The sequence below is a fragment of the Callospermophilus lateralis genome, chromosome 13 (genome assembly GCF_048772815.1).
Source record: "Callospermophilus lateralis isolate mCalLat2 chromosome 13, mCalLat2.hap1, whole genome shotgun sequence".
In the NCBI taxonomy this organism is placed as follows: Eukaryota; Metazoa; Chordata; class Mammalia; order Rodentia; family Sciuridae; genus Callospermophilus; species Callospermophilus lateralis.
This window is the reverse complement of record NC_135317.1, coordinates 33,001,079-33,027,357: the sequence shown is the minus strand read 5'-3', so window position 1 is coordinate 33,027,357 and position 26,279 is coordinate 33,001,079. Positions and strand designations below refer to the sequence as shown.

General features: G+C 36.5%; 1 protein-coding gene across 1 annotated transcript in view; it reads right to left on the bottom strand.

Moving 5' to 3' along the window:
* C13H10orf67 (chromosome 13 C10orf67 homolog) overlaps positions 1–22,764 on the bottom strand; it is a 112,567-nt gene extending 89,803 nt beyond the window's left edge. The window contains exons 1-5 of the mRNA XM_076872891.1: positions 22,715–22,764; positions 20,941–21,061; positions 19,116–19,259; positions 17,501–17,575; positions 1,570–1,710 (exon numbers count right to left, since the gene is read on the bottom strand). Of these exons, the coding sequence (XP_076729006.1) occupies positions 1,570–1,710; positions 17,501–17,575; positions 19,116–19,259; positions 20,941–21,061; positions 22,715–22,764 (531 nt within the window). The remainder of the gene's footprint in view (positions 1–1,569; positions 1,711–17,500; positions 17,576–19,115; positions 19,260–20,940; positions 21,062–22,714) is intronic.
* Between the last annotated feature and the right edge of the window lie 3,515 nt (positions 22,765–26,279).

The window sequence follows — 26,279 nt, the reverse complement described above, 5'->3', positions numbered from 1 at the left end:
GCTAAGTAGGTATCACCTTGTGTTTCACACATGGGAAATAACCAGAATTGCCTTGCCACAGCTAAACTTGATATCTTTGCTCAAGGCAGAATTAAAAGTTATTATAGTTTTTAGTCTTTTTCGTTAAATTATTTTTTTCCAAAAAAATAAGAGTAGATGTAGGCTGATGCAAAGGTCAAAGGAAAATAAATGCAGAAATTGGATGTTCTGCTTACTCCAAGGCAAGCAGGCAAGATGCTTCCTCATCTGCAAACTGAGCTATGAGAATGAAATACCATTGATAAAATATCTGGGACCTGCTATAGGTTGAGCTTCCTTGATCTGAAAATCTGAAATCTGAAACGCTACAACTCTGAAAAATTTGAGCATCAACATGATGCCAAAGTGGAAAATTATATACTATGGAGCTTTGTTTCATGCACAAAATTATTTTAAAATATTGTAGAAAATTACCTTCAGGCTATGTGTATGAGGTATATATGAAACATATAGTTCTGTCCTCAAGATGTATATACAAATATTTCAAAATCCAGAAAGTCTGAAATCAGAAATACCTCTGGTCCCAAGCATTTTGGATAAGGGAGACTCAGTCTGTAGTTTGGTATTCAGTATATTTTTATTTCCCCAGGGTTCTGAAATTTCTGCTGGACTCTCCCAATCAAACAATTGTTAGCTTCTTGCTCTTAGAACCTAATAATAAATTCTTCTCTGACTCTGGGTTATGGCTGGACCTGAGATAGCTGATACCTCAGGGCTGACAGGAAATGGAGAACTTGTTCTTAGGGTCACACTTTCCAAGCCCTTAACAATTCTCCTTTTGGACAGGAATTCAGGATCTCCTTTCTGCTTTCTTACTGTTTACATTTTGGTTCCTGATCAGTACTTTGTCAAGCAATAAAGCAGCTCCAAACTCCCATTGAGACAGGGAAAACTGGAGGAGAGGGAATCCTATGAACTTTTCCTTCTTTTTTTTTTTAAGAGAGAGAGAGAGAGAGAGAGAGAGAGAGAGAGAGAGAGTTTTAATATTATTTTTTTAGTTTTTGGCGGACACAACATCATTGTTTGTATGTGGTGCTGAGGATCTAACCCAGGCTGCCCGCATCCTAGGTGAGCGCGCTACCGCTTAAGCCACATTCCCAGCCCTGAACTTTTCCTTCTTAATATTTTTTATTTAAAGGTCATTCTGTTCCACCTTGGCTTCCTGGAAGCCTATGACTTTGGAAGCTTAGCATTGTGTCTTTACAACTATCTTGACTGCAAAAAAGGGTGGAAGTTTCCAAATTTCCACAGAAACCCATCATATGCTCTTCTAGAGTGAAAATATTTTTGCAATCAGAGAATCTATGATATTATTTATATTTTCATTGTAAATAAAAATTGAGAACAAGTATATAACTCCTGTTTATAATTATGTGTTTTCTAGGATATGCCATTAAGCAATAAAGTGCTGAACTAGCTTATATTATAGAGAGATACATCCATTCAATTTCATTCATCCTTAACCTAAGCTTTTAGCAATCCATGACATCATTTCCATGTATTAAAATTGATCTTTATCTTGAAACTTACAAGTTCTTCATAACGTTCTAGTTCTTCTTTCAATTCCCTAATAAGTCGTTCTTTCTCTTTCAGCTTTTTTTTCAAAATATTCAGCTTGATATTTGTTGCATCTTGCAAAGCAGCCTTCTCTTCTTCAACATCAAAATATTTCTGGGAATAAAAAAAGGCACACTAAAAATCAGAAACTCAGCTAACACCACTGGAAACCATTTCTTGTTTTATTTTAGCTGTTATCTTGTGAAATCATGTTATTTAAAAAATTTGAACACAATTTGTAGTAACTTTTTTTTAACATTATAGCATATGCTAATGAATCAGGCATTTTTCTATAAAACCCAAATATTACTCTAACTTTATTAGCCATGCAAATAATAATAGTAAAGATAAAATGGCAGAATAGGAGCCCCTCCCCCCACACAGTGATATCCCCCTCAAAACAACAAGAATTTGGTAGCTATTCATCAACAAAAGTGCTTTGTGGGAGCTTTGTGACCTGGGTAGGATATTGCACAGCCCTAATGAAGCCCAAGATGGAGAAGGGCTGTTCTGATAAGACAGGCCTATATCCAGAGGGCAGGTTCACCAACCATGATTCTAGCAACTGACCCAGAAATGGCTTCATCCCTCTATGGACTTGGCTACAACCTGTTTGGCCTTGGTCCTACCACCAGATCCATATGTCAAGGGACTTAAAGGTTGTCATGCCTGTCAGTACCTCTGACAGGTCTACTGGACTCAGTCATGGTCATGAACTCTCATTCATCATGAACATTGAGGAATGGCCCTATAACTCAGCTAAAGCTTCTCTCACCTGTGGCTTGAGAGAAGACTCCCTTTCTCAGGGACCCACCAGCAGTCATGCGATCCATGGCCTTGGAGTTAGGCCATTGACTTCAGTCCCATATCAAATTCTGTAGTGCCCAGTAATTTAGCCCCTTTTAGCTGCCATCTGACAGCAACAGTCTCTCCTACCCAGGGAGGAAAGGCTCATAGGTCTCAATCCCATTGGCTCTGCAATCCAGCTCCTTCTCAGTCCAGAACCAGATCTGTCCATCTAGAGATTTTTTTTTTTTTTTTTTTTTCAGACAGAAGTTTAGATCTCCTATCCAAATAGAAGACATACCATACATGCTGCCTGAGGCAGGTTCATTGATCTCAGTGCACTTGCATATTCTTTTTTTAAAAAGTTTTTATTTATTTTTTAATTTTAAGTTGTTATATATGACAGCAGAATGCATTACAATTCATATTACACATATAGAGCACATTTTTCTGAATCAACCCCGTGACCTAGCTCCAGACCTACTCAGCCATAGTCCGGGGACAGAAGTACCTCCATAAGAACCTGGCAGAAGGCAAGTTCACCTCTGTCCATGGTGCAGGTCTGCAGCCCTCAGTCTCAACTATGGACTATGAAACATCCTTGTAATTCAGCTGTAGCTCCTTTCAACTGTAGTCCAGGACCAGTCCTACCCAACCAGGAATCCATCCAATGACCCAGCAGGAGCCCTTCCAGGGACTTGAAGAGAGACACACTGATCTATATACCTGGTAACAGACCTGTCATCTGTGGGACCAACCATAGAACCTAAAACAAACCCTTCATGTAGCACTACCCAATTCATCAAGGTCCTAGAGGCAGTCAAGTATTCTGAGGGACTAGGAAGAGTCCAAGTCTTCTCAAGTCCCTGGTAATAAGCCAGCCAACCATGAACCCTACTGAGGACCCAATAGCAGCCACATGACCTAACTGAAATTCCAGAGGTAATTCCATCACCTTAGGGACTCAAAAGAGAAAGTATTTACCTGCCAAAACCAGTCTATAAAGATCGGAAACACACATACCAACATAAGGATACATAGATAATAAAGAATCAGATAAACACAACACTACCAACTAATAAAACTCCCTTCACTAAACCTAAAGAAATGGAGATCTACAAATTGCCTGGCAAAGGATCCAAAGTTATCATCTTGAAGAAGATGAATTATACAGAAGACAACACAGACAAATAAAACCAGGAAAATAAATGCATGAGCAAAATCAGAAGTCTAATAAAGAAAGAATCAAAAGAACTAAATAGAAATTCTGAAAACTACAATAACTGAACTTAAAATTACAACAGAGTTCAACAGCAAGTTCAATCATGCAGGGGGGAAAAAGAATGAAACTGAAGACAGGTTATTTGAAATTAACCAATTATAGGGAAAAAATGAAAAGAATGAAAAAGAGAGAAGAAAGCAGAAAGGACCTTCGGAACAGTGTGGAGTGAATGCAAATATGAAGTATCAAAGTCTCAGAAGGAGAAAAGAGAAAAGTGCAGAAATTTTCTTAAGAGGAACAATGGCTAAAAACTTCCCTAAATCCTGAGAGCTTATGATAAGAACATCCAGATTCCTGAAGCTCAAAGAATTCCAAGAAAGATCAGCACAAATAAGAATATTCTGAATCCCTATAATCAAATTCTCAACGTCAAAGCCAAAGAGAAAATTCTAAAAGCAGCTACAGAAAACAGACATGTCACATATAAGAGAGCTTTTATAAGGTTACTAGCGTATTTCTCAGCAGAAATGCAGCCTGTGAGAGAGTGGGATGATATTTTTGAAGAGCTGGAAAAAAATCAAAAGCCAACCAAGAATACTATATCCAGCAATGATTCTGTCCTTCAAAATAAAGAAGAGATAAAAAATATTACCAGACGAGCAAAAGTTGAAGGAATTCATCACAACAAGACCTGCCTTAAAAGAATGTAAAGGAAATGCTATGAGTGGAAACTAAAGGGTGCTAAGTAATAACATGAAAACTTATAAAAGCATAAAACCCACTGGTAAAGATAAATAGATGGTCAAATTCAGAATACTCTGATATTGCAATGGTAGCATATAAATCACTTTTAACTCTAGACAACAAAGTAACTAAAAAAATAACTAAGGCCACAAGTTGTTAATAAACACATAAGAAGATGGGCCAAAAGTAAAAGTATGAAACTTGTGTGATTGAAATTAAATTTTTAGGAGTTTAGAAGAGAATCTTATAACTGTAAGATGTTTTATATACTATCCATGTTTTATATACTAACCATGAAAGAAACATCTCTGGTAAATACACAAAACACAAACACACAAAAAATCAAAGCATACCACTGCCCTCCCCACCGCCCCCCTCCCCACCAAAAGAAAACAGAAGGGAAAACAGTGAGAAAAAAAGAAACAAAGGAACCACAAAAGAGAATAATTAATAAAATGGCAATACTGAGTCCTTACCTGCCAACAATTAGTTTCAATGTAAATGCATTAAATTCTCCAGTCAAAGAGAGGGACTAAACAGATTAAACAAAACAACAGAATACTATGGTGTGTTGCCTAAAGGTGAGTCACTTTAGTTTTAAGGACACACACAGGCTGAAAGAAAGCAAAAGAATGGAAAAGATACTCCATGAAAATGGTGGCCAGCAGAGAATAAGGGTAGATAAACTCATATCAGACAAACTAGCCTTTGAGCCAAGATTTGTCCCAAGAGACAAAGAGAATCACTATATGATGATAAAGGAATCAATTCATTGGTAGGATATATCAACTGTAAATATATATGCATTCAGTATTGGAACACCTAAATATATCAAACAAATATTAGCTTTGAACATAATAGATCTTAAGAAGAAAGAGCAATGTCATAATAGTAGGCAACTTCACTACTCCACTGTCAACAACAGATTGCTCAATCAGACATAAATTCAAGAAGGAAACTGCAGACATGAACGGCAGGAGCAACAGCAATAAGGAATATTAGGTGAAAATTCCAGGGAGGTGACTAATAACTTGAGGTGTGTAGACTAAGGTGATTGCGAGTAGTTTGGCATTGCTGGTGGGCAAATTTTTAGCAAAGAAGCAGAAAGAGATAAAAGCTGAGAGGTGCAGGGGCTTTTTGTGTGATGCCAAGGGGTTTGGGGTTCATTCTACAGCTATGCGGGAAACCATGAAGGTTCTTAAACAGTGGCAGAATGTGATCAGACTTGTGTGTGGAAAAAATGACTCAGATGACTGGATAAGTGGCTGAGTGTATGAAGACCTGAAAGAATAAGAAAGCAAAAGCCACAGGCCAGGCAGGCAGTGCTGATTGCTGGGACATCAGAGATAAGATAATGGAAAATGGGTTTAGGTAAAACTGAATGGCTTACTGAATATGAAGAGTGAATTTGTGTTCTATTTTTTCTATTGTTGCATATCAACTTTGCCACAAACATAGTGACTTAAAACACACACACACACACACACACACACACACACACACGCACGCACGCACGCACTTATTATCTTCTTAGTTTTTATAGGTCAGTAACTCATGCCCACCTAAACTAGATCCTCTGCAAAGGTCTTGCAAGGCTTCAGTGAAGATGTAGTTCCAGGCTGTAGTCTCATCTGAGGTTCAATTGGTAAAGGAACTTCTTCCAAATCCACTTAGGTTGTTGGAATAATCCACTTCCTTTTAGCTGTAAGATCAAGAGCTTCAGGTTCTTGCTCATCAGCCAGAGGCTGCCTTTAGTTCTATACCACATGGAGTTCCCCAGCATGCCCTCTTGCTTTCTCCAAGCCCACAAAGGAGAGAGAGACTCAAGCCAGACAGGAACAACACATAAACTCAGGCAGCCCATCACTTTTGCAATATTCTCTTGCTTGGAAGTAAGTTTTCGTCCTGTTCACATTCAAGGAGATAGGAGAGGTGATCATAAGGGGGTGTGAACACCAGGATGGGGATGGTAGCAGCCCTTTGAAGAGTGTGTTCGGCACAAAGAACAGACTGTGCAGGTTTCCAGCTGGGGAGGATAGGGTGTGGGTGGGGTTATAATGCTTCCAAGTGAGACTAGAGTCTCAAGTGAGAGAAAGGGCAGAGTTAAGGGAGAAGATCTTTGTATGAGTCATGATGAGTTTGGGCCAATGATGAATTTGGCATGACATATTTTATCATCTTATTTCAGAGACTTTAACTTTTTGCAGTATCATCTGTTTTCTTTCTCACTCTCTTTTCAACCTGAAGCCTCATTTGGGCCATTAAGATTGATCCAAGGAAGTGAATTCTTAACCATTTGGGGCCAAGCATGCCCATCCATTTCATAAGAAGAGTTCAGAAAATTTAATCCCTGCTGAACACCGGGATGTTAGTATTCCATTGCATATTTGGACTTTTTGCTTTTAAACTTAAGTGGCAATGATTTAGCACCAAGACAACATTTACTGTTAAAATTTTAAATGGATGACTGAAACGTTTGTGTTCTCATTAGGAAAGGTTTTTCATCAGTGAATCCTCAAGAGGCAGAAGAAAATGAGCAACAAATTGAGAGTTCTATTGCAAGAATAATTATTTTCGCACTTCAAAGACTTTTAAAAACAATTTCAACATTTCAACACACACATTTTTAACAGGACAATTTTGAAACTGATTCAGGTGATTCTGCATTGAATATTCATCTATATTTAAGAATGTAAAGAAAAGGACAAATAAGAAATACTTTCCTTGAAATAAATACTAGTAATAAAGAAGTTATAGTCCCTACAAAAAATAAATAAATAAACAAAACAAAACAAAAAAACTGGAATTGCTCATAACAAAGTTACCAAAGAAGAGGTGTGATTATTTGATGATGTAAATGTTATATGAAAGTATTTGAAGTTAACTTACAACTTTGCCCCTTCTTCCAAAAACTGAAAGGAAGTCTTTGTAGCAAGTAGAAAATTTTGTACAAAGACATTCTCTGATTTAATGATACAAATTGACATCTGTTGTTTTTCAACATTTCACATTTTTGAAAGATCAAATATAATGATCAAACTTTTGTGACTACATTTTCTGTCTTATAGCAATAGTTCTTATAGCAATACTTCTTGTAGCAATATTTTCTTTCTCTGCTAACAATTTACATTAGGACAATGAATTCAACATTTGCCTTTGTACACATTTATGTTTTTATGTTGTTTCATTTGCACAAGAGTATCTAGGTTACTATTTTTTAAAAAATCTATGAATCTTGAATACTTAAAAATTAAATGTTATTGTTCATAGCATATTGTCTTATGAGAAACAAAGACTGGGAGTTCATGTCTATAGTCCCAGCTACATGGGAGGCTGAGGTAGGAGGATAATTTGAGCCCAGGGGTTCTAGGCCAGCGTAGGCAACATGGCAAGACCTGCCTCAGAAGACAAACACAGCTAGAGGTTCAGACAGCCTTCTCTTGCTTCCTCATGGCCTGTAACCAGAAAAAGGAGGACTAACTTGATTTTGCTGCCAGGGTTTGAGTTTCCTTAAAATCATTAGGAAGACACTGAAATAAATAAGCGTGGTTATGTATTTATCCCATTTCAGAGGACTAGCCAGATGATGTTTTAAGAAGGCCAGAAGGATGCTGAGAAGTCTGGAATTATCTTCATATAAGGAACAATCAAGGAATTGGCGGCTTATCCAGCAAAGGAGAAGACACAGGAGCAGCAGAGTTTCTGCAAATATCTGCCTGATGACATGTGGGAAGAGAAGTGTCAGTCACCATTTTTACCAAATGCCAGTTGTAGTTGCACCAAAAAAGAAAGGCATGGAGATTGAAACTTAGATTGAAAAATTGCATTCTTTTGGTAATCTGTCCGAATATTGCTTTTATCTTTTGTGTCTTTCTGCAAAAAATAGTAAATATAATGATGTATGGGGAACACTCTGCACTCTACCCGGGTCATAGTAAATAATTCAATATATGATGACTGCATTCATTATCACTTATTATCTGCTAAGAGAAGAGCAGCAAGTTTACCGAAGTGTCACCAGCATCACCTAATATAAAAGAACAACTGAAGTCACAAGCTTTTGTTAGGTTCCAACAGTGCACGTCCAAACAAAACAGAGGACAGTGTTTCTCTCAGATCCTCCCTACATCTCTGAATTCTTTTTGTCAATTTCATATCTATCCATCTCCTTCTCTTCTAAACTTACCCCAACAGAGTTCCATGAAGGCCCTTTGGCTATTCTGGATTTTTCTCACAGAAAAAAGAAAAACAAGGTAAAACAATACACACTAAGAAGGCAATGACTTCATTCATGAGCTCTCTAAGGAGCATTTGGTAAAGGTAAGGGTGGTTCTTTGATTCTTTAATTTAAGGGGATAAAATTCTGATGGATCAGACCCTTCAGTTTTCTTTTTTTTTTTATTGATTTTATTTTTAAATACATGACAGCGGAATGCATTATAATTCTTATTACATGTATACAGTACAATTTTTCATATCTCTGTTTGTATATAAAGTATGTTCACACCAATTCATATCTTCATATATGTAACTTGGATAATAATGTCCATGACATTTAACCATCACTCCCTGCCCCCTCCTTTTCCCTACCACCCCCAGACCCTTCAGTTTTCTAAAGCCACAGGCCTCTCCTCTTGTCTAGAAGCTATATTCATCACACAGAGTGTGAGGCTAGTCTTTGGCTTTCCTGATGTACCAGTGTCCAAGGAATCAGCAAGCAAGGGTGCACACCCACCTCGATTCTGCTCCCTCCTTAGGAGGATGCATTAGTCTCTTCCACTTAAAAGCAAGAAAATACCTACAAGTGGACCTAATAGGTGAAAGTTTCCTTTTGCAGTGATGAAAATGTTTTAAAATTAGATTATGGTGATTGTTGCACAATTCTGTAAACATACTATAAACCATTAAGTTGTACACTTTTAGTGGGTGGATTTTATGCTATATAAAATATATTTCAATGAAGCACTAAGAATTCAATGGTTTCAATATACACTAATGATAGACTTTAAAAATATGGCAGAAAATATTACATTTTCTAAAGCTATAAAATATAATGCTTAGAAATAACTTAGTTGTGTGAAAAATGCAGACAACCTATATAAATAAAACTCCAAAACTTTATTAAAATACATAAAACAACACATAAATAAATTGAGAAGAATTCAAGATAATATTCTTGGTTAGGAAAATTGAACATTACACATAATATTTTTTATTTCTTCCTAAATTCATGAATAAATTTCTAAACAATTGAATTTCAATAAAAGTACAAAAAAGCTTTTTTTGAAGTGGAAATAAAATTACTTGAAGGTTAATCTGAAAGAATAAAAAAGTAAAGATATCTAATAAAAGAAGACCTAAATTCACTAAATATTAAACATTTGGGGCTGAGTGTGTACCTCAGATCAAGTATAAGATCCCGAGTTCAATTGAAAAAAAGTAAAAGTTCTAATGCTAAAAATACTTAATACAAAAATCAATATACAGTCGCAATACAACATAAATAGTCTTAATATATAGCCACAAAAGAGCTAGTTGGCATAAAATGTATCTTAGGGTTATATGATGAGAGAAACATCACAAATCAATAGAAAAGGAAGATTTTCAGTGAATGATACCCCAACAATTATTGATAAGGTTAAAAGTTAGTGATGGTATTCCTGACTTTCACTCTTCTATTCTTTTTCTGGAGAGTGGCGTGGGGTGGAGGTGGGAATTAGGTTTCATTTCTTTTCTTTCTTTCTTTTTTTTTTTTTTTTTGGAACTGGGGATTGAACCCAGGACTTCATACATGTGAGGTGAGTGCTTTACCACTGAGCTACATCCCAGCTCACTCACTAGTCTTTGTATAAGTGCCTAAATTAAATCCTATCTGTTTGAAATACCTAGAGAAGTTTGTTTCATCTGAATATTAGCTAATTCATTTCCAAAACAAAAAAAATCTAAGATATATTTTTGAAAAAGCATGCTTGTCTCTAACACACAAAATTGCCTCTAATATCACATGAAAGTGTTTAAAAGTTAAATAGATTTAGAAAGTTACTCCAAGACTGAAAAAAAAAACAAAAACTGTATCTTTATTGGTCTCTAGAGGGCAGCATGGAGTCACTTACCTTCTCTCTGCCAAAAATGTACACCTCCCATTTTCAACTCTTTTGTTCTTTCTTATGACTAAGCCTGAACAAACCGGGTGGCCAGGATTAGGAAGGCTTTATGAGGTCATGCAAGGATTAGGAAGGCTTTGTGAGGTCATGCATCAAAGTTATGCCAAACCCCCCCCAAAAAAAACAAATATTCAAATAATGACTTTTTAATTTTATTTAATTTTTTGTACTAGGTATGGAACCCAGGAGAGTGCTCTATCACTAAGCTACACCTCCAGGACCCCCCCCCCCCCCTTTTTTAACTGGGGAATGAACCCAGAGGAGTTTTACCACTGAGCTACATTCCCAGCTCTTCTATTTTTTATTTTGGGACAAGGTCTCACTAAATTGCTTAAGACCTCACTACGTTGCTGAAGCTCTCCAGGAGCTTGGGATCCTCCTGCCTCATCCTCCCAAGTTGCTCAAATTACAGGCATGTGCCACCATGCCCAGCCTCATTACCAGTCCTTTTTATTTTTAATTTTAAGATGGGGACTCAATAAGTTGCCCAGGCTGGCCTCAAACTTGTGATCCTCCTGCTTGAGTCTCCTGAGTGGCTGGAATCACAGATATGCACCACCAAGCTGGCTCAAATAATGACTTTTCTTTAATTTAAGGTGAACAAACATTTAATCAGATAAGGCAACTAACCACAATTAATCCACTTCTAGTTAGGAATATTTAACTAGCCATATAAAGAATCTAATTATTTCAGAGACTTCCACTCCCAGAAAGTAGAAATTGTGTGTGTGTGTGTGTGTGTGTGTGTGTGTGTGTATGTATGTATGTATATGTATATATATATATATATATATATATATATATATATATATACTGATTATTCAGACATATTTTCGAACATTTGAAAAGCATTAGAAATATGATAGTGTTCCAGAAGTCATTAAAGACACCAAGGACTATAAATCAATAATTTTAAAAAAAACCTAAAAAAAAGCATGTTTTGTGTTGTTGTTATTGTTGTTTTAGATTTTATAGTTATACATAACTCAGACCGAAATTAAGTGAATTTAGAATCCCAGAGAAGTACACAGAATACTCAAGCTGGCCTTTACTTCTAAGGCATTGTTAAACCAGGTAAATCTGAGCTTTGATTTCCGACTCTTTTCAGGACACACAGGAGAGACAACTAGGTCCTCTTCAGAGTGCCAGTTCTAAATAATAGAATACCAGCCCTTTAAAGGGGCAGGGCCAGTCTTTCAGTGTAAGAATGAACGAGAGGTGACCATCTTGAACCTTGTACTCATGCCCAATACTCCACGCTGGAGTTGGCTCTAGGTAATAATAGGAGGATGGAAACCAAACAAAATTCTCCTGAGAATTTATAACCACAACGTGGCCCACACAGCTTCATGCCCAAATTCATACATCTGAGTGGTCTGAAAAATACCTCAAGCTGAGAATTAAGTTACAGTGGTCATAGATCCAAGAGTCTCACAGACTCAAACACAAATGTTCCCTGAAGAAACTTACCTGTATGTCAGGACTCAAAAAGAATTCTCACAGAAATATGAGCTCATGGTCAAAATATCATGAAACTCAAAGTAAATGACACATGGTGAGAGTCAGCCCTTAGGAAACCCCCGAAAATGGGAGATATGGGAATTATGAAACACAATATATAAATCAACTCTATTTAAATGTGGTAATACAAAAAAGGGGGGTTAAGAAGTTAATTTGCATTTTCAAACATGTCTTTCTTTTATGATGTTTTTTTTTTTTTTAAGACAGGTCTCACAAAACTGATCTCAAACTCCTGGGTTCAAGAGATCCTCCTGCCTCTGCCTCTCAAATAGCTGGGATTATAGAAATGTCCCTCCAAATGCCCAGCTTCTGATGGAAAATTCTAAACATAAACCAAAAGAGAGCAAAATGAAGAAAATAACAATAGTTTGCCATACACTTATCTACTCATTTGTGCTTAAGTATTTTTGAGAAAATCTTAGACATCATGTCTTTGAAACTTATCAAGGTACAACTCTAAGACCTGGGGACTTTTTTTTTTACATAATTCTAATGCCAGCATCACACCTAACAAATTTAACAAATAGTTTCTTAATATCATTTAATATACAACCCATAATAAAATTCCTCTAATTGTCTCAACCCATAATAAAATTCCTCTAATTGTCTCAACCTCCTTTTCCCTTTTCTTTAAAGTCGGTTTGTTCAAATCGGGACCCTAACATGCTGCAACTGATGAGCCATCTCTCCTTAATCTAGAACAGAACTTCTTTCCTGTGCTCATCTTTCTCCTTGCCTCTTTTCCTTTCTTCTTTCTGTCTTCCTCCACTAAATATTAAAAACCTGTGTGTCTCAAGCACTGTACTAGCTACTGCAGGGACTTTGATGAACAAAACCTGTATGGTACTTAGCTTTATAGACTGCATCTTTGTCTCCGTTTTTCCAACATGTATTTAACACTTTATAGGACTCATCATTCTAAAGGGTATTCAACCTCCTCTTTTCTCCCACTTAGAATTCAAGCACACGCACACCCCCATTATCTACAGAAAAACTTTAGAGACATAGCGGAGCACTCTGCTCCCAACTCCACCACTGGCTGACCCTGTGACCTTGAACATCCTTCCTCCTGCTTAACATTGCCCTGACTTATTTTTCTCACCTATAAAGTGAAGATCTTGGAGCCTACTTTGAAGGCTTACTCCACAGGATAAAACCAGGCAAAAGAGACTTATTCTTCATTTCTCGGCACCACATTTGGACAAGCTCACTCAGGCTCTGCTCTAGATGTACAGACACAACTGGGTTCAACTTCGAATTAGCAAGAACACTAACTTAGAATACAAGAATATGAGATGGTTCCTGTTATTCATAACACCACATCAGGAATTGAAGAGCTGTAACCAAGGATCTGAATTGTTAATGGCTCATGGCTACCATTTGGGGTAATGCCATATCTAGCAACACTGACCATGTTCCGTTCTCAGACAAGGTCTGACTTTCCCTCTCACATGCTATTGCAAGTGGAAAGCTATTTTACCTAACCAGTTCTGCCTAACCAGCATCTTTCCTTCAGATAACAACCTCTCATTTTAATTTGGGTAACCCCTCTCCTTGATATCATCTCCTCGGATGGGTGTATGACTCTGAATCCCCTTGGGGAGGGGAACACAATATCCAGGGCAGGTCATTCAAAGTCAGTTTTGTGACTCTTGAGGACCTAGGTGGAAAGAGATGCTCTAAGTTTGCAGAATCTTTCTGGAAACTAAGTCATTAGAGTATAAGGCAGAAACAGGGATGGACAATTCCTTGATGGACATTATTTAAACCTCTAGACACAGATTTTCCTGAAGTCATTATGATCTCTACACCTTTCAGTTACGTGAGCCAATAAAATCCCCCCCCCCTTTTTTTTTTTTTTTTAAGCAGCAAAGAGGTGTTTATTGCGAGCTAGCTTGGTCCTCCACACACACACACACACAGCAACTGGTGACTCTGAGAGGCCCTGAGCCCAGGGTTTGCAGCAGTTTTATACATTCTTTGGAGAGGGCAGGGACTTCACATACATCATAGCAAATCATCACACACCGTGGGAAAATCAAATAACAACTCTAAAACATGATTAGCACATTCACTGGCGGGAAAAAGTTGGGTAGGGGTGATTGGTCAGTACAAGAGGGGTATTCATTTGAACTGATTGGTTTAAGCCAAGAGGGGTGTACGTGCTGAACTACATGGTTTCCCAACTTGTTATCAACTGCCATAAACTACTGGGAGGGTCATCTGGCATCCCAGGTATTTCCCTGTCTCATGCTGACTGATGGCTGCTAGGGGGTTGCTATGAATCCCCACCTAGCCTGACTGAGTCAGTAAAATCCCCTTTTTTAAAATTTATTTTTTAGTTGTAATTGGACACAATATCTTTATTTTATTTTTATATGGTGCTGAGGATCAAACCCAGAGCCTTGCACGTGCTAGGTGAGCGTTCTACCTACTGCTGAGCCATGACCTCAGCCACTAAAATCCCCTTTTAACTAATGCCAGCGTGAGCTAGATTTCTATCACTTGCCACCCAAAATATTCTAATATACACTAAATGGCCTGCCTAGAACCCCCTTTGATTATATGATCACCTACCGTGTACTTAACATTAAACCCTGCACAAATATTATCACCTATGAAGTCTTCCCAACACACACCAGCAGAAATAACTGCTCCTTTGGGGTGTTCCCTAAGTCCTGGTATCTCTCTTTACCTCTGCACTTGCCAACCTATGATTTGTTAACAGTCCTGTTCCCTTCCACTCATCCCCACCTCATCTCCCCAGTGCCAATGTCCAGCCTATCTCAGCTCACAGCATTCGTTCAGCAAGTGTTGGTCAAGCTGAAAATGAATATGTCTTTCTTAAACATACTAGAGCCTAGTATTTCGTGCAGACTGTACTGTCCTTTATTTGCTATAATAACTATGTTTTTTGAAAACTATGTGTCTTAGGTCGAACCATATGAAATTATTAATATTTGACCTTCTTTGAGCTCCAAAAATGGCTTTTCATTAGGTTCAATATGATAAATATTGATATAATAAACATTATATAATATAATATACATTTTAATAGTTTATAATATATAGTATAATAAATATCAACATAATAAATATTGATAATATATTAATATATTTGAAATATATCAATGTGGTCAGTGGACAAAGCGATAAGCCTGAATACTAAGGTAAGACAATAAAGGAGCAGAAAAAGACACTGACATGAAGGAACATCATGACTATGGGCAGGTTTTTTTTTTTTTTTTTTTTTTAACAAACAGATTTTACTAATAACAAGACCAATCCATTTTACCTTTAGATTTTACGAGGTGAGTATTATTGTGATTCCCATTTAACAGCTGAGAAAACCAAGGCAGAGCAATTCAGTACTTTGTCTGAGGTCACACAGAAATAAAGTAGCAGAGTCAGGATTCAAACCCAGGGAGTTTTACTCCAGTGTTCCTGCCCTAAATCATATCTATGCCAACCCTTAACTATGATGTTGCTCTGCGCTAACCAAAAAAAATTTAAAAAACCCAAAAAACCATTAAAAACAAATTTAACTAAAAAAATTATTGTTCTCTCTTGAAAAAAAAGAAATTATTGTTGATGTGAGTGTAATACTGTTCCAGCTATTTCACGTAGCAATACAAAACACAAACTGTTAATTAGGATGACAACTCTGAATCAGGGATTCAGGACAGGAACAGCAGGGATAGCTTGATCTCTGCTCCATAAAGTCATTTCAGGTGGAAAGATTCTAACTGGCTGGTGGCTGGAGCCATCTGAGGGTTTTACCACTCATATTTTTTGATACCTGAACAGAGATGACTTAGAGGCTAGGTTCAGATGAGCCTGAAGATCCAGCACTTACAAGTCATCCCTTCCTTGAGCTTGGGCTTCTCTCAGCAGGGCAGCTGGATTCAGAGAGGGAGAATCCAGAGAGCAAATGTTTTGAGACTATCAGGATAAAACTGCAAGGCATCTCTGGACCCAGTCTTAGAAGTCATGCAACTTTATTTCCTCACATTCTTGCTTAAAAGCAAGTCTCTAAGGCCAGCCTCAACTAAAGAGAAGGGAATTAGACCCCACTTCTTGATGGGAGAGAAGCAAGGTGATGTTACAGAAGAGCAGGAGAGTGGGACCTAGTGTCACAGCCACCTCTGGAGACAATGTGGCACAGAGTCACAAAGATTGGAGAAGGAATTCTCCCATGAGTTCCTTTTAATTAGGAAGAACCACGTCTCTCTAGAGCCTCACAGCCTACTTATCTTCAGGTTCCATGGGTAAAGGACCTTGCCCATGCCCTTGCCATAGCTAAAAAGGAAACTGGGAAGGAAAGTACATAGTATGTTGACTCCTATAAGATTTGAAGTGCTTCTGTTAGTTAAAAAAAAAAAAAAGGTGTGGAGAGAAAGTGCAATTGGAGAGAATGACTGATGAGCAGACTCTATGAATGTTGGCCACAGGTACAGCTATCAGTCATTCATTCACTTAGCAATTATTAACTGATGGACAATTATGTACAAAGCAAAGTTCTAAAAGGCAGGGCCACATCAGTAATACAGACAATTTTCCTGCTCTCATTAAGCTTACAGTCTGGAACAGAACAGAGACATTTAACAAGTAATTACATAATTAAGTGCAAATATGTTACTCATTCTGAAAAGATATATACAATCAGTGGGCAATTACCTATAAATATAAAATATTTATTTATGGAAGCATATAGAAGTGAAAGATGAGATTATAGTTATAAATACTAATAGAACCCCAAGGTCCTTAGTAAGTCTAAAAAATATGAAAGTTTGAATTTTCCCTTGTATAATAGAGTGAAGCACCATGTCTGGTAGATATAAGTGTCCCTGTCATTAGACAATCCATAGAGGATCAGAGACCATTTGCTGCCATTTACTACAGGTCCCATGAACTATTGCTTAGGCCTACCTGAAATTCATCCAAATACATTTTTTTTTTTTTATATTAGGGATTGAACCCGGGGGAACTTAACCACTGAGCCACATCCTCAGCCCCTTTTTAATTTTTTTTTATTTGGGATAGGGTCTTGTTAAGTTGCTTAGGACTTACTAAGTTGGTGAGGCTGGCTTTGAACTCGCAATCCTCCTGCCTCAGCCTCCTGACTGCTGAAATTACAGGTGGTCGCTACCACGCTCTCCAATGGCACTATCCACCTGCATCTTTACGAGGCACACTTTGGGTTACTCTAGCAACTTTCCCAGATGTCCTAGATACCAGTTTGGAATTTTCCAGTTTCTGGAAGTGTATGTCTGTCATAATAAAGTGTTAGTTTGGTAAATTTAATGACAGTATGAACAATCTTGGGCCCAAACCCTCTGAGGTGATCTGAAAATTAGAGAAATGGGCCTTCAAAAGTAACAACACAGACTGGAGACTCAAGATGAGTCCACTCCTTACAGGAACAGGAATTAAGCCAGCTTTGCCCTTGACAACACCAAAAACCCACCTTATACATTCCTTTGATATCAGCAATGGCATCAGCTAACTGCTGGTTAAAGCATTTTCTCATGGTATCCTCATTCTGTAAATAAAAGAATACAGTTAGCACTACAAGCTCATACCTACTAAGGGGAGCTCATCATTAAAAGCCACCATCCTAATCATCACAATCTCTTGAGATCTTCAATTTATACTTATTTCTCTCCCATTATAGCTATTATAACAAATTTAATTTTTACTTATATAAAACCCAGAGCAATAGAGAGATCTTATGAATAAAATACACAGATAATTTGAACACTTCATTTAATTTTACACATCAATTAAAGTCTTTTAGTGCTTTCCTTGTAAAAATAGTAAAGTCTACTTATGATTCGTACCTTCTTCTGACCTTATACTTTTTGATGGGTTTTGTTCATGAAGACTGATTGGCTAACCCCAAACAAATCAGAGTCATTTTCTGATTGAGCAAATAATTTGATAAAAATCAGACAGTAATTCCAAAAAACCAAAGGCCAAATGTTCTCTCTGATAAGTGGATGCTGATCTCTAATGGGGGCCGGGCCGGGGGGGGGCTTGGGAATGGAGAAACTTTGATTGGACAAAGGGGAGGGAAAGATGGAGAGGGGGCATGGGGGCAGGAAAGATGGTGGAATGAGAATGACATCATTACCCTAGGTACATGTATGACTGCACATATGGTGTGACACTACATTGTGTACAACCAGAGAAATGAAGAGTTGTGCTCCATTTGTGTACAATGAATTGAAATGCATTCTGCTGTTATGTATAACTAATTAGGACAAATTTAAAAAATGATACAGTAAATTTTGTAAAAATGCTCTTGATTTTGATATCAGTTCTGATTCCAGAATGAAGTATAAACAACAAATAGGATTTAGAGTCAGAAAGGACAGAATTTAAATATTGGGCCCCTTGCCATCTGTTGGGCCTTATACAAGTTATCTAACCTTGGCAAGTTCAGTCTTAATGAGTAACTGAAGTACAACAGGACTTCCACTTTAGGATTTTGAGAGACTTAAAGGGTAAATACAATTAAAAGGCTTAGCATAGTATTTAATACAGTATGGTCAACAAAATATGAGTTTTCTTGTTAGCACAGAAATATTAGTGTTGTCTATTCTTGATGACAGATAATTATGTTACCCTGACCAAAACTTTTATGAAATTCCTTGAAGCAGTCATTGTTATATTTTTGGCTAACAACAGGGCCATTAAAACACAAATAAGGTCACATAAAATTGTAACTCTGAACAAAAACTCCAGTGTCAAACTGCCTGGCCTGAAACCTGAAGCTCTGCAGTTTAACGGGTGACCTTGAACAAGTTAATTGACCTTTCTGGGCCAAAGTGTTCTTATCTGTAAGGGAGGAAAAGTAATTATACCTACTTTATAAGGTAAATGGGTTAGTGAACTCATATAGAAGTTACTAAGGAAAGTTCCTAAAACACAGTGAAGCTCTTTGTACAATCTACTCTGAGTAACAACCTATACGAATTAAGTTGTCCTCATAAATTACTAAATTCAAAACTGCAGAATACAGACATCTAAGAGCAAGATCAATCCCCATTTAAAACAGAGAAAAACGAGAGAACATTTACCTGATGATAATGTTTTTCCATTTCAAGGATCCTGTCATGTAGAACTTTGAAGATACTGGAAGACTCCTCTTGAAGCCGGTCCTCAAATTTCAATTGAAGAAATTGCTTGACGAACCTATAATCCTGCTCAAGGGATGAAACAATCTTAAAAAAAAAAAAAAAAATTAAAGCATTCATTATTGTAGAGAATAAGGCTCTCCGTGTAAATATTCCTGCACATTCCCTGGTTCTAGGCTTATAATCGGGTACCTTGTCAGGGGCCTGTGTTGCCTTTTAAGATTATTTCTCACAGATGGTGAATTACAATAATTCTATTTCATGGTGGCTAGGGTTCCAAAATGACTCTCTCTGCCAAATGAAGATAGTTAGTTCATGTTGGCGTTTAATCCCCATTGTGAGAAATTAAGGTGGGACAGACAATTTGTGATTAGCATTACCTAAAGCCATCAGAAAGGGGGAGGTAGAGAGGTGGAGAGAGGGGATGTAAGGAAGGATATGGGAAAAGGAGATTAGAGGGAAGGGAGCAAGACTGGCAGTGAGATCACATGAACTGTATCTTAAAGGAGTACCCAAAAGCAGACAGACACCATTTCCATTTAAATCCTACTGACCACAATTTAGTCATTGGACACACCTAATTTACAAAGAGAATAAAGTTAAAATCTTTTCTGAAAGTTGTCTTTATAAAAGAAGACAATAAAATTGCAAGTATATAGGGAAGAGACATCCTCAAAAGCTACTAGTGGGAGTATAAATTGGTATAATCTTTGTGCAGGGCAATTTGGCAATATCCTTCAAAATGACTAATGCATACACCCTCTGACTCAGAAATTCCACTTTTAAGAATTTACACCACAGATTTACTGACACACAAGTATGCACAGGATTATTCATCACAGTAAAAGATTAGAAACTACCAGAAAGAGTGTCTATCAATAGAGGAATAGCTAAATAGATGATGTACACTTTGTGACATGATGTACTTGTAAAAGCAAATAAGGAAACTATATGCCAATATGGAATGATTTCCAATTATATTAAATGAAAAATAAAAATAAGGTTTATGAGAGTATTTACAGAATTATGCTACCTCATGTGATAGTTTTATTGATTAGGATCTTTAATAACAACTCTTAAAATCTGATGTGTATGAAATTCTCCATCCTTTTTCAATCAAAAAAGATTCAAAAATATGATTTTATAATTTTTGAAGGATCATAAACAGGAAATGTGCACAGATGTCAAAAAATAGAGAGTAACAAGCATTTCAATAAATAAGTTGGCATATATAAGCATGATGTAAATATAAATCATAACTTGCATTAATAATTTTTCTGAACTGGGGAATGAACCCAGGGGCACTTAAACACTGAACCACATCCCCTGACCTTTCTTAAATTTAATTTTTTTTTTTTTTTTGAGACAGAGTCTTGCTAAGTTGCTGAGGTTGGCTCTGAACTTGCAATCCTCCTGCCTTACCCTCCCAAGCCACTGGGATTACAGGCGTGAGCCATTGTACTTGGCTTGCATTAATAATTTTTAAAAATACAATGGTCATTCAGCTCAGTTTGACAAAATGCTAATGATTTATTTGGGCAGTACTGTGGAAAATTAATCAGATTATATTGCTGTATTCTGTGCATGTACAAAACTTAACAATGAATTCTACTATTACATATAATTATACCAATAAAAAGAATGCATGCTAGCAAAAAAAGATTATACTATCTAAGAAATTTTAATCATTTTGATTCTGTCCATGAAAGATACATGAAGACAAGTGTCTAAAATCATCTTTAAAGTTTCAAAATAAATCCAGATTTACCTTCACTAACTTTTTTGTACAGGAACTCAACTCCTTTAGTGGCAAAATTTCACTAGAATCTGTTTGAGTAGCATGGTCTGTGGTGAAAAAGCCGACCTTCAGATCATCTGAAATGTTAAATCTGAAAAAAAAATTAAATGTGCTTTATGTCATGGATATTTCCTTTGAAATGTTACTGCATTTATTTTGGGGGTAAATCATATTATATATCCTATGTGCTATTATTGCCTGTGATACTCCTTGGAACAATTATAAATATATACACAGACATATTTCACAGAAAACCTTAAGATAATAGTTCTCAAAATGTGGTCTGTGAAACCTCTAGGGTTCTGGGGCACTATATGAGGGAATCCAAGAGATCAGAACTATTTTCATAATAATATTAAGACTGATTGTCTCATAAATGTTCAATGGAGTTTTCCAGTGGCTACAAGTTACATAACAGCCTGACAGACAGAATACAGAAACAGCCATAATAATTCAGCCATTTTCTATTAACAGCCATAATAATTCAGCCATTTTCTATTAAGCTAGGCAGGAGAAAGTATATGCAAAGATATACTTTTCTCATTGCAGTTTTTGTTTTGAAAAAATGGTTACTTTTTCTTTAAAATGTGTTATTGATATTAGCACATAGTTTATCATTATCTTAAGTGAACTAATATAAATATATATTTAATGTCTTCTTTAAATTTTTTCTACTTTATTTTATTTATTCTAATTAGTTACATATGACAGCAGAATGCAATTCAATTCATATTACACAAACAGAGCACAATTTTTCATATCTCTGGTTGTATACAAAGTATATTCACACCAATTATTGTCTTTGTACATGTACTTAGGATAATGATGTCCATCTCATTCCACTGCCTTTCCTACCCCCATAATCCCCCTTCTTCCCCCTCCCCTTTGCCCTATCTAAAGTTCGTCTATTCCTCCCATGCTCCCACCCCCATCCCCAATATGAATCAGCATCCTTATATTAGAGAAGACATTCAGCATTTGGTTTTTTAGGATTGGCTTACTTCATTTAGCATTATATTCTCCAATCCCATCCTTTTACCTCAAATACCATGATTTTATTCTCTTTTAATGCTGAGTAATATTCCATTGTGTATATATACCACAGTTTTGTTATCCATTCATCTACTGAAGAATATCTAGGTTGGATCCACAGTTTAGCTGTTGTGAATTGTGCTGCTGCTACAAACATTGATGTGACTGTGTCCCTGTAGTATGCTGTTTTTAAGTCCTTTGGGTATAAACCGAGGAGTGGGATAGCTGGGTCATCACATGCACATCAGATAGAGCACTAATCTCTAGGATATATAAAGAACTCAAAAATCTTAACACCAAAAAAAAAAAAATAACCCAGTTAATAAATGGGCCAATAAACTGAGCAGACACTTCTCAGAAGATAAACAATCAATCAATAAATGTATGAAAAAATGCTCAACATCTCTAGCAATTAGAGAAATGAAAATCAAAACTACTCTAAGATTTCATTTCACTCCAGTCAGAATGGCAGATATTAAGAATACAAATAACAATAAGTGTTGGCAAGGATGTGGGGAAAGGGCACACTCTTATATTGCTGGTGGGATTGCAAATTGGTGCAACCAATCTGGAAAGCAGTATGGAGATTTCTTCTTTTAAAATTTGAATATGGCAATTACCAGTAGATATGACCAACATAAACTAAATCTTTCAGTTTGACAGTAATTTTTAAGAATATTGAGGATCCCAAACCAAAAAGTTTGAGACCTACTTCTTTAAGATAATCCCCACACCATCATGTATTTGATTGCCAAACTCCATTCCTGAAAAATTGGAATAGCCTAGGAACAAGTCCTTACAGCCCTCTAATGACGGGCATCTCAAACAGTAATACGAAAGTCAATTTTCTGGATGCACTCTCCCTGACAATTTGATTAAAGTTACTATAACACCATTTGTGTCTTAATACATGTACTTAGATTAATGATGTCCATCTCATTCCACCATCTTTTTTACCCAGAGATATGAAAAATTGTGCTCTATATGTGCAATATGAATTGTAATGCATTCTGCTGTCATATATAACAAATTAGAATAAAAAAATTAAAAACAAAATTTAGTACAACACTCTCTTTCTAAAATGTCAGCTACAAAAAATAAATTAATTAATTAAATAAATCATGAAAGCCCAAATAGAATCATCAGCTCTAAAGACAGAGTATCTGTACTTCTTTCCTCCCTCATCTAATGACCAACTGGAGCAGCCTCTGATACGGCCACCCTCTCTTTTTACTTGCTGATAGAACCTCAAATGTGACCCCCCCCCCAAAGAACTCAGGGGAGATCTACCATGTTCCCAGTGCCAAGAGTAACTCCTGTGGGGACTAAGCCCACCTTGATAATCCCATTCTTTTTTGACAGCAAAAGGCCAGAACTGTGTGTATAACATTAGGAATGGACTGCTGGGGGATTGGGAAGGTGTTTTAGATTCCTTTATAGGAGTCACCAGAGGAGAGCTTTCTTCTGTGACTCTAGACATGGTCAAGTGTAAAAGTAATACCAAGCAGTATGGAGATTCCTCAGAAAACTTGGAAAGGCACCACCATTTGACTCAGCTATCCCACTCCTTGGTTTATACCCAAAGGACTTAAAATCAGTATACTACAGTGATGCGGCCACATCAATGTTTATAGCAGCACAATTCACCACAGCTAAATTATGGAACCAACCTAGATGTCCTTCAACAAATGAATGGATAAAGAAAATGTGGTACATATACACAATGGAATATTACTCAGCATTAAAGAAAAATGAATTTATGGTATTTGCAGGTAAATGGATAGAACTAGAGAATATCATGCTAAGTGAAATAAGCCAATCCTAAAGAAACCAAAAGTCAAATGTTTTCTCTGATAAGAGGATGCTGATCCATGGAGTAGCAGGGTGGGGTAGGGAAGAATAAAGGAACTTTGCATTGTGCAGAGGGGAGTGAGGAGAGGGAAGGGGCTGTGGGGATGCGAAGGATGATGGAATGACATTATCACCCTATATACATGTATGATTACACTACTGGTACAAGAGGAATGAGAAGTTGTTCTCTATTCATGTACAATGTGTCAAAATGCATTCTACTGTCATTTATACCTAATTAGAATGAATTTTAAAAATTAATTAATTGGAGCTGGGTTTGTGGCTCAGCAGGAGAGCACTCGCCTAGCACATGCAAGGTGCTAAGTTCAATCATCAGCACCACATAAAAATAAATAACTAAAATAAAGGTGTTGTGTCTAACTACAACTAAATAATAATAATAATAATAAATTAATTTTTAAAAGTAATGCCAAGAACTGTCAGAGCCATCCTGTGACCACAAAAGAGATAAGCCAGAGAACAAATTCAATACCTAGACAATAAGCTTTCAAAAAAGATGAGAGATAAATTTGACTGATTCCTTTTACTATTGACTCAACTAGTTCTGAAACCTGTCATGCATCTGGCCTTCTTATAATGTCAGGTAGTAAGTACATAGGCTGTAAGCAGTTACTGTCAACTGTAGCTGAAAGCATCCTAACTGATACTCTACCTATGTAAAATTAGGAAAATTACTTCATCTTTCTGTGCCTTGGTTAAACAAGGTTATTGTGAGGATTAAGCATGTTAACACTTAGAAGGTACCTTGGTGTTGATATGTAGTAAGCACTCAATAAGTATTTCCACTATTGGTGTCAGGGTAGTGGTTACTACCTGATGCTTTAAAACATTTTTTTTTTTTTCAGAATGAAGAAAACTGTGAAAGCATAGCTATATTCAACTAAGGCTAAGTTGAAATAAACACTTCTTAATATTAAAAATAGTGATTTCCAATTAATCCCACTAAATTCTTGACTAACCTTTCATACATTCTTTATTATTATAATAACAGACCTTGTCCATGGCCTTAATCTGGGTGGGGAGGGAACATCTGAATTTCAATTAAAATTTCTAGTGTTTTTCCACAGTAAATTATATTTTAGATGTAGTTCAATTTGTTTTAGGAACCTATATGTAATTTTCTCATGGACACAGTTGGGGGAGGCCATCTTCATGGGCCCTGAGTATCCCTGCACATTCTTTGTGGATATCACATGAGTACAAAGTCATGACCAATCTTTCCCTAGGCCATTCCCAGAGTTGTTTATAGTGAGCACCTTTCACAGGTGAGATAATGCTTCCCCCTGCCAAGTAGGAGACTTGCTACAAAAATGGAACATGCCCCAGCTCAGAGCTCCTCTCCCTTGATTATATAGGCATCTATAAGGGTCTTTTGTGTCACCCCCATGGGAGTTGGGGGTCCTAGGGTATCAACACAAATCAACATGAAGCTCTGGCTACTGTTTTTCTGATAAAGTCCTTTGTCTTTGACCCAGGAATCTTGTGTCTTCAGTCAAGGTCTGTGAAACAGTAATAGAAAAATTTGTTAGCTTCTATATAGGGTAAGATCTTATACACCACACAGTCCTTGACAAGCATCTGACCCCAAATCCTCTCAAAAATGCTTTGCATATTGAATATCTTTTTTTAAGATCAAGATACAGTGATTAGCTGAAAAGATCATCAATACTTAAGGCTCGGTGTGCCTAAAATTTATAACCACCTTTGAAAATCAATTATGAAAATCATTACTAAATTATAATGATTGTATTAAAATTAACTATGATATTATAATGCACTAAAATAATGCGTGACTCATATGATCAAGAATAAACACATTTTTCAAAGTAGTTTATAGCAAATTAGAAGAAAAGCAATTTTTAAGTGATGATAATATTAAATTTCAGGAATATGTTCTTGGTACCTTTCAAGATAACAACCATTAATGGTGACAAATTGTACACATGGCATTTTTCCCAGAAAATATGTTTTGAGAAATTTTACTTCTCTTTTATGTTATTTTGAGAATCTTTTAGGACACAAAACAAAAATAAGATTATTATACTTTCTAACACGTGTCCCATAGAATTTAGGATATAATATAGAGGTTCCCTAATGTTACTGTAAGTCTCTAAACTCTGGTTTTTGTTTGTTTGTTTTAGTCTATAACTCCCATTGTTTCTTACAGTGTCTCACTAAAATATAGTTTGTGTTTCTACTCTGTTATAAGGATGTTGATAGCCTTCTTTTCCTAAAAAGAACTAAATTCAATCTTCTTTCTATCCTTCAAATCTAAATCTAAGCTAATTGTTTGAGCTTCATGCATTTAACACATAAAAACTGAGCACCTACTGTTTACCAAGTACTCTTCTTGGTACCTTAGATAATAAAAGTGGACAAGGAAAAGTCTTTGTTCTTGTAAAATT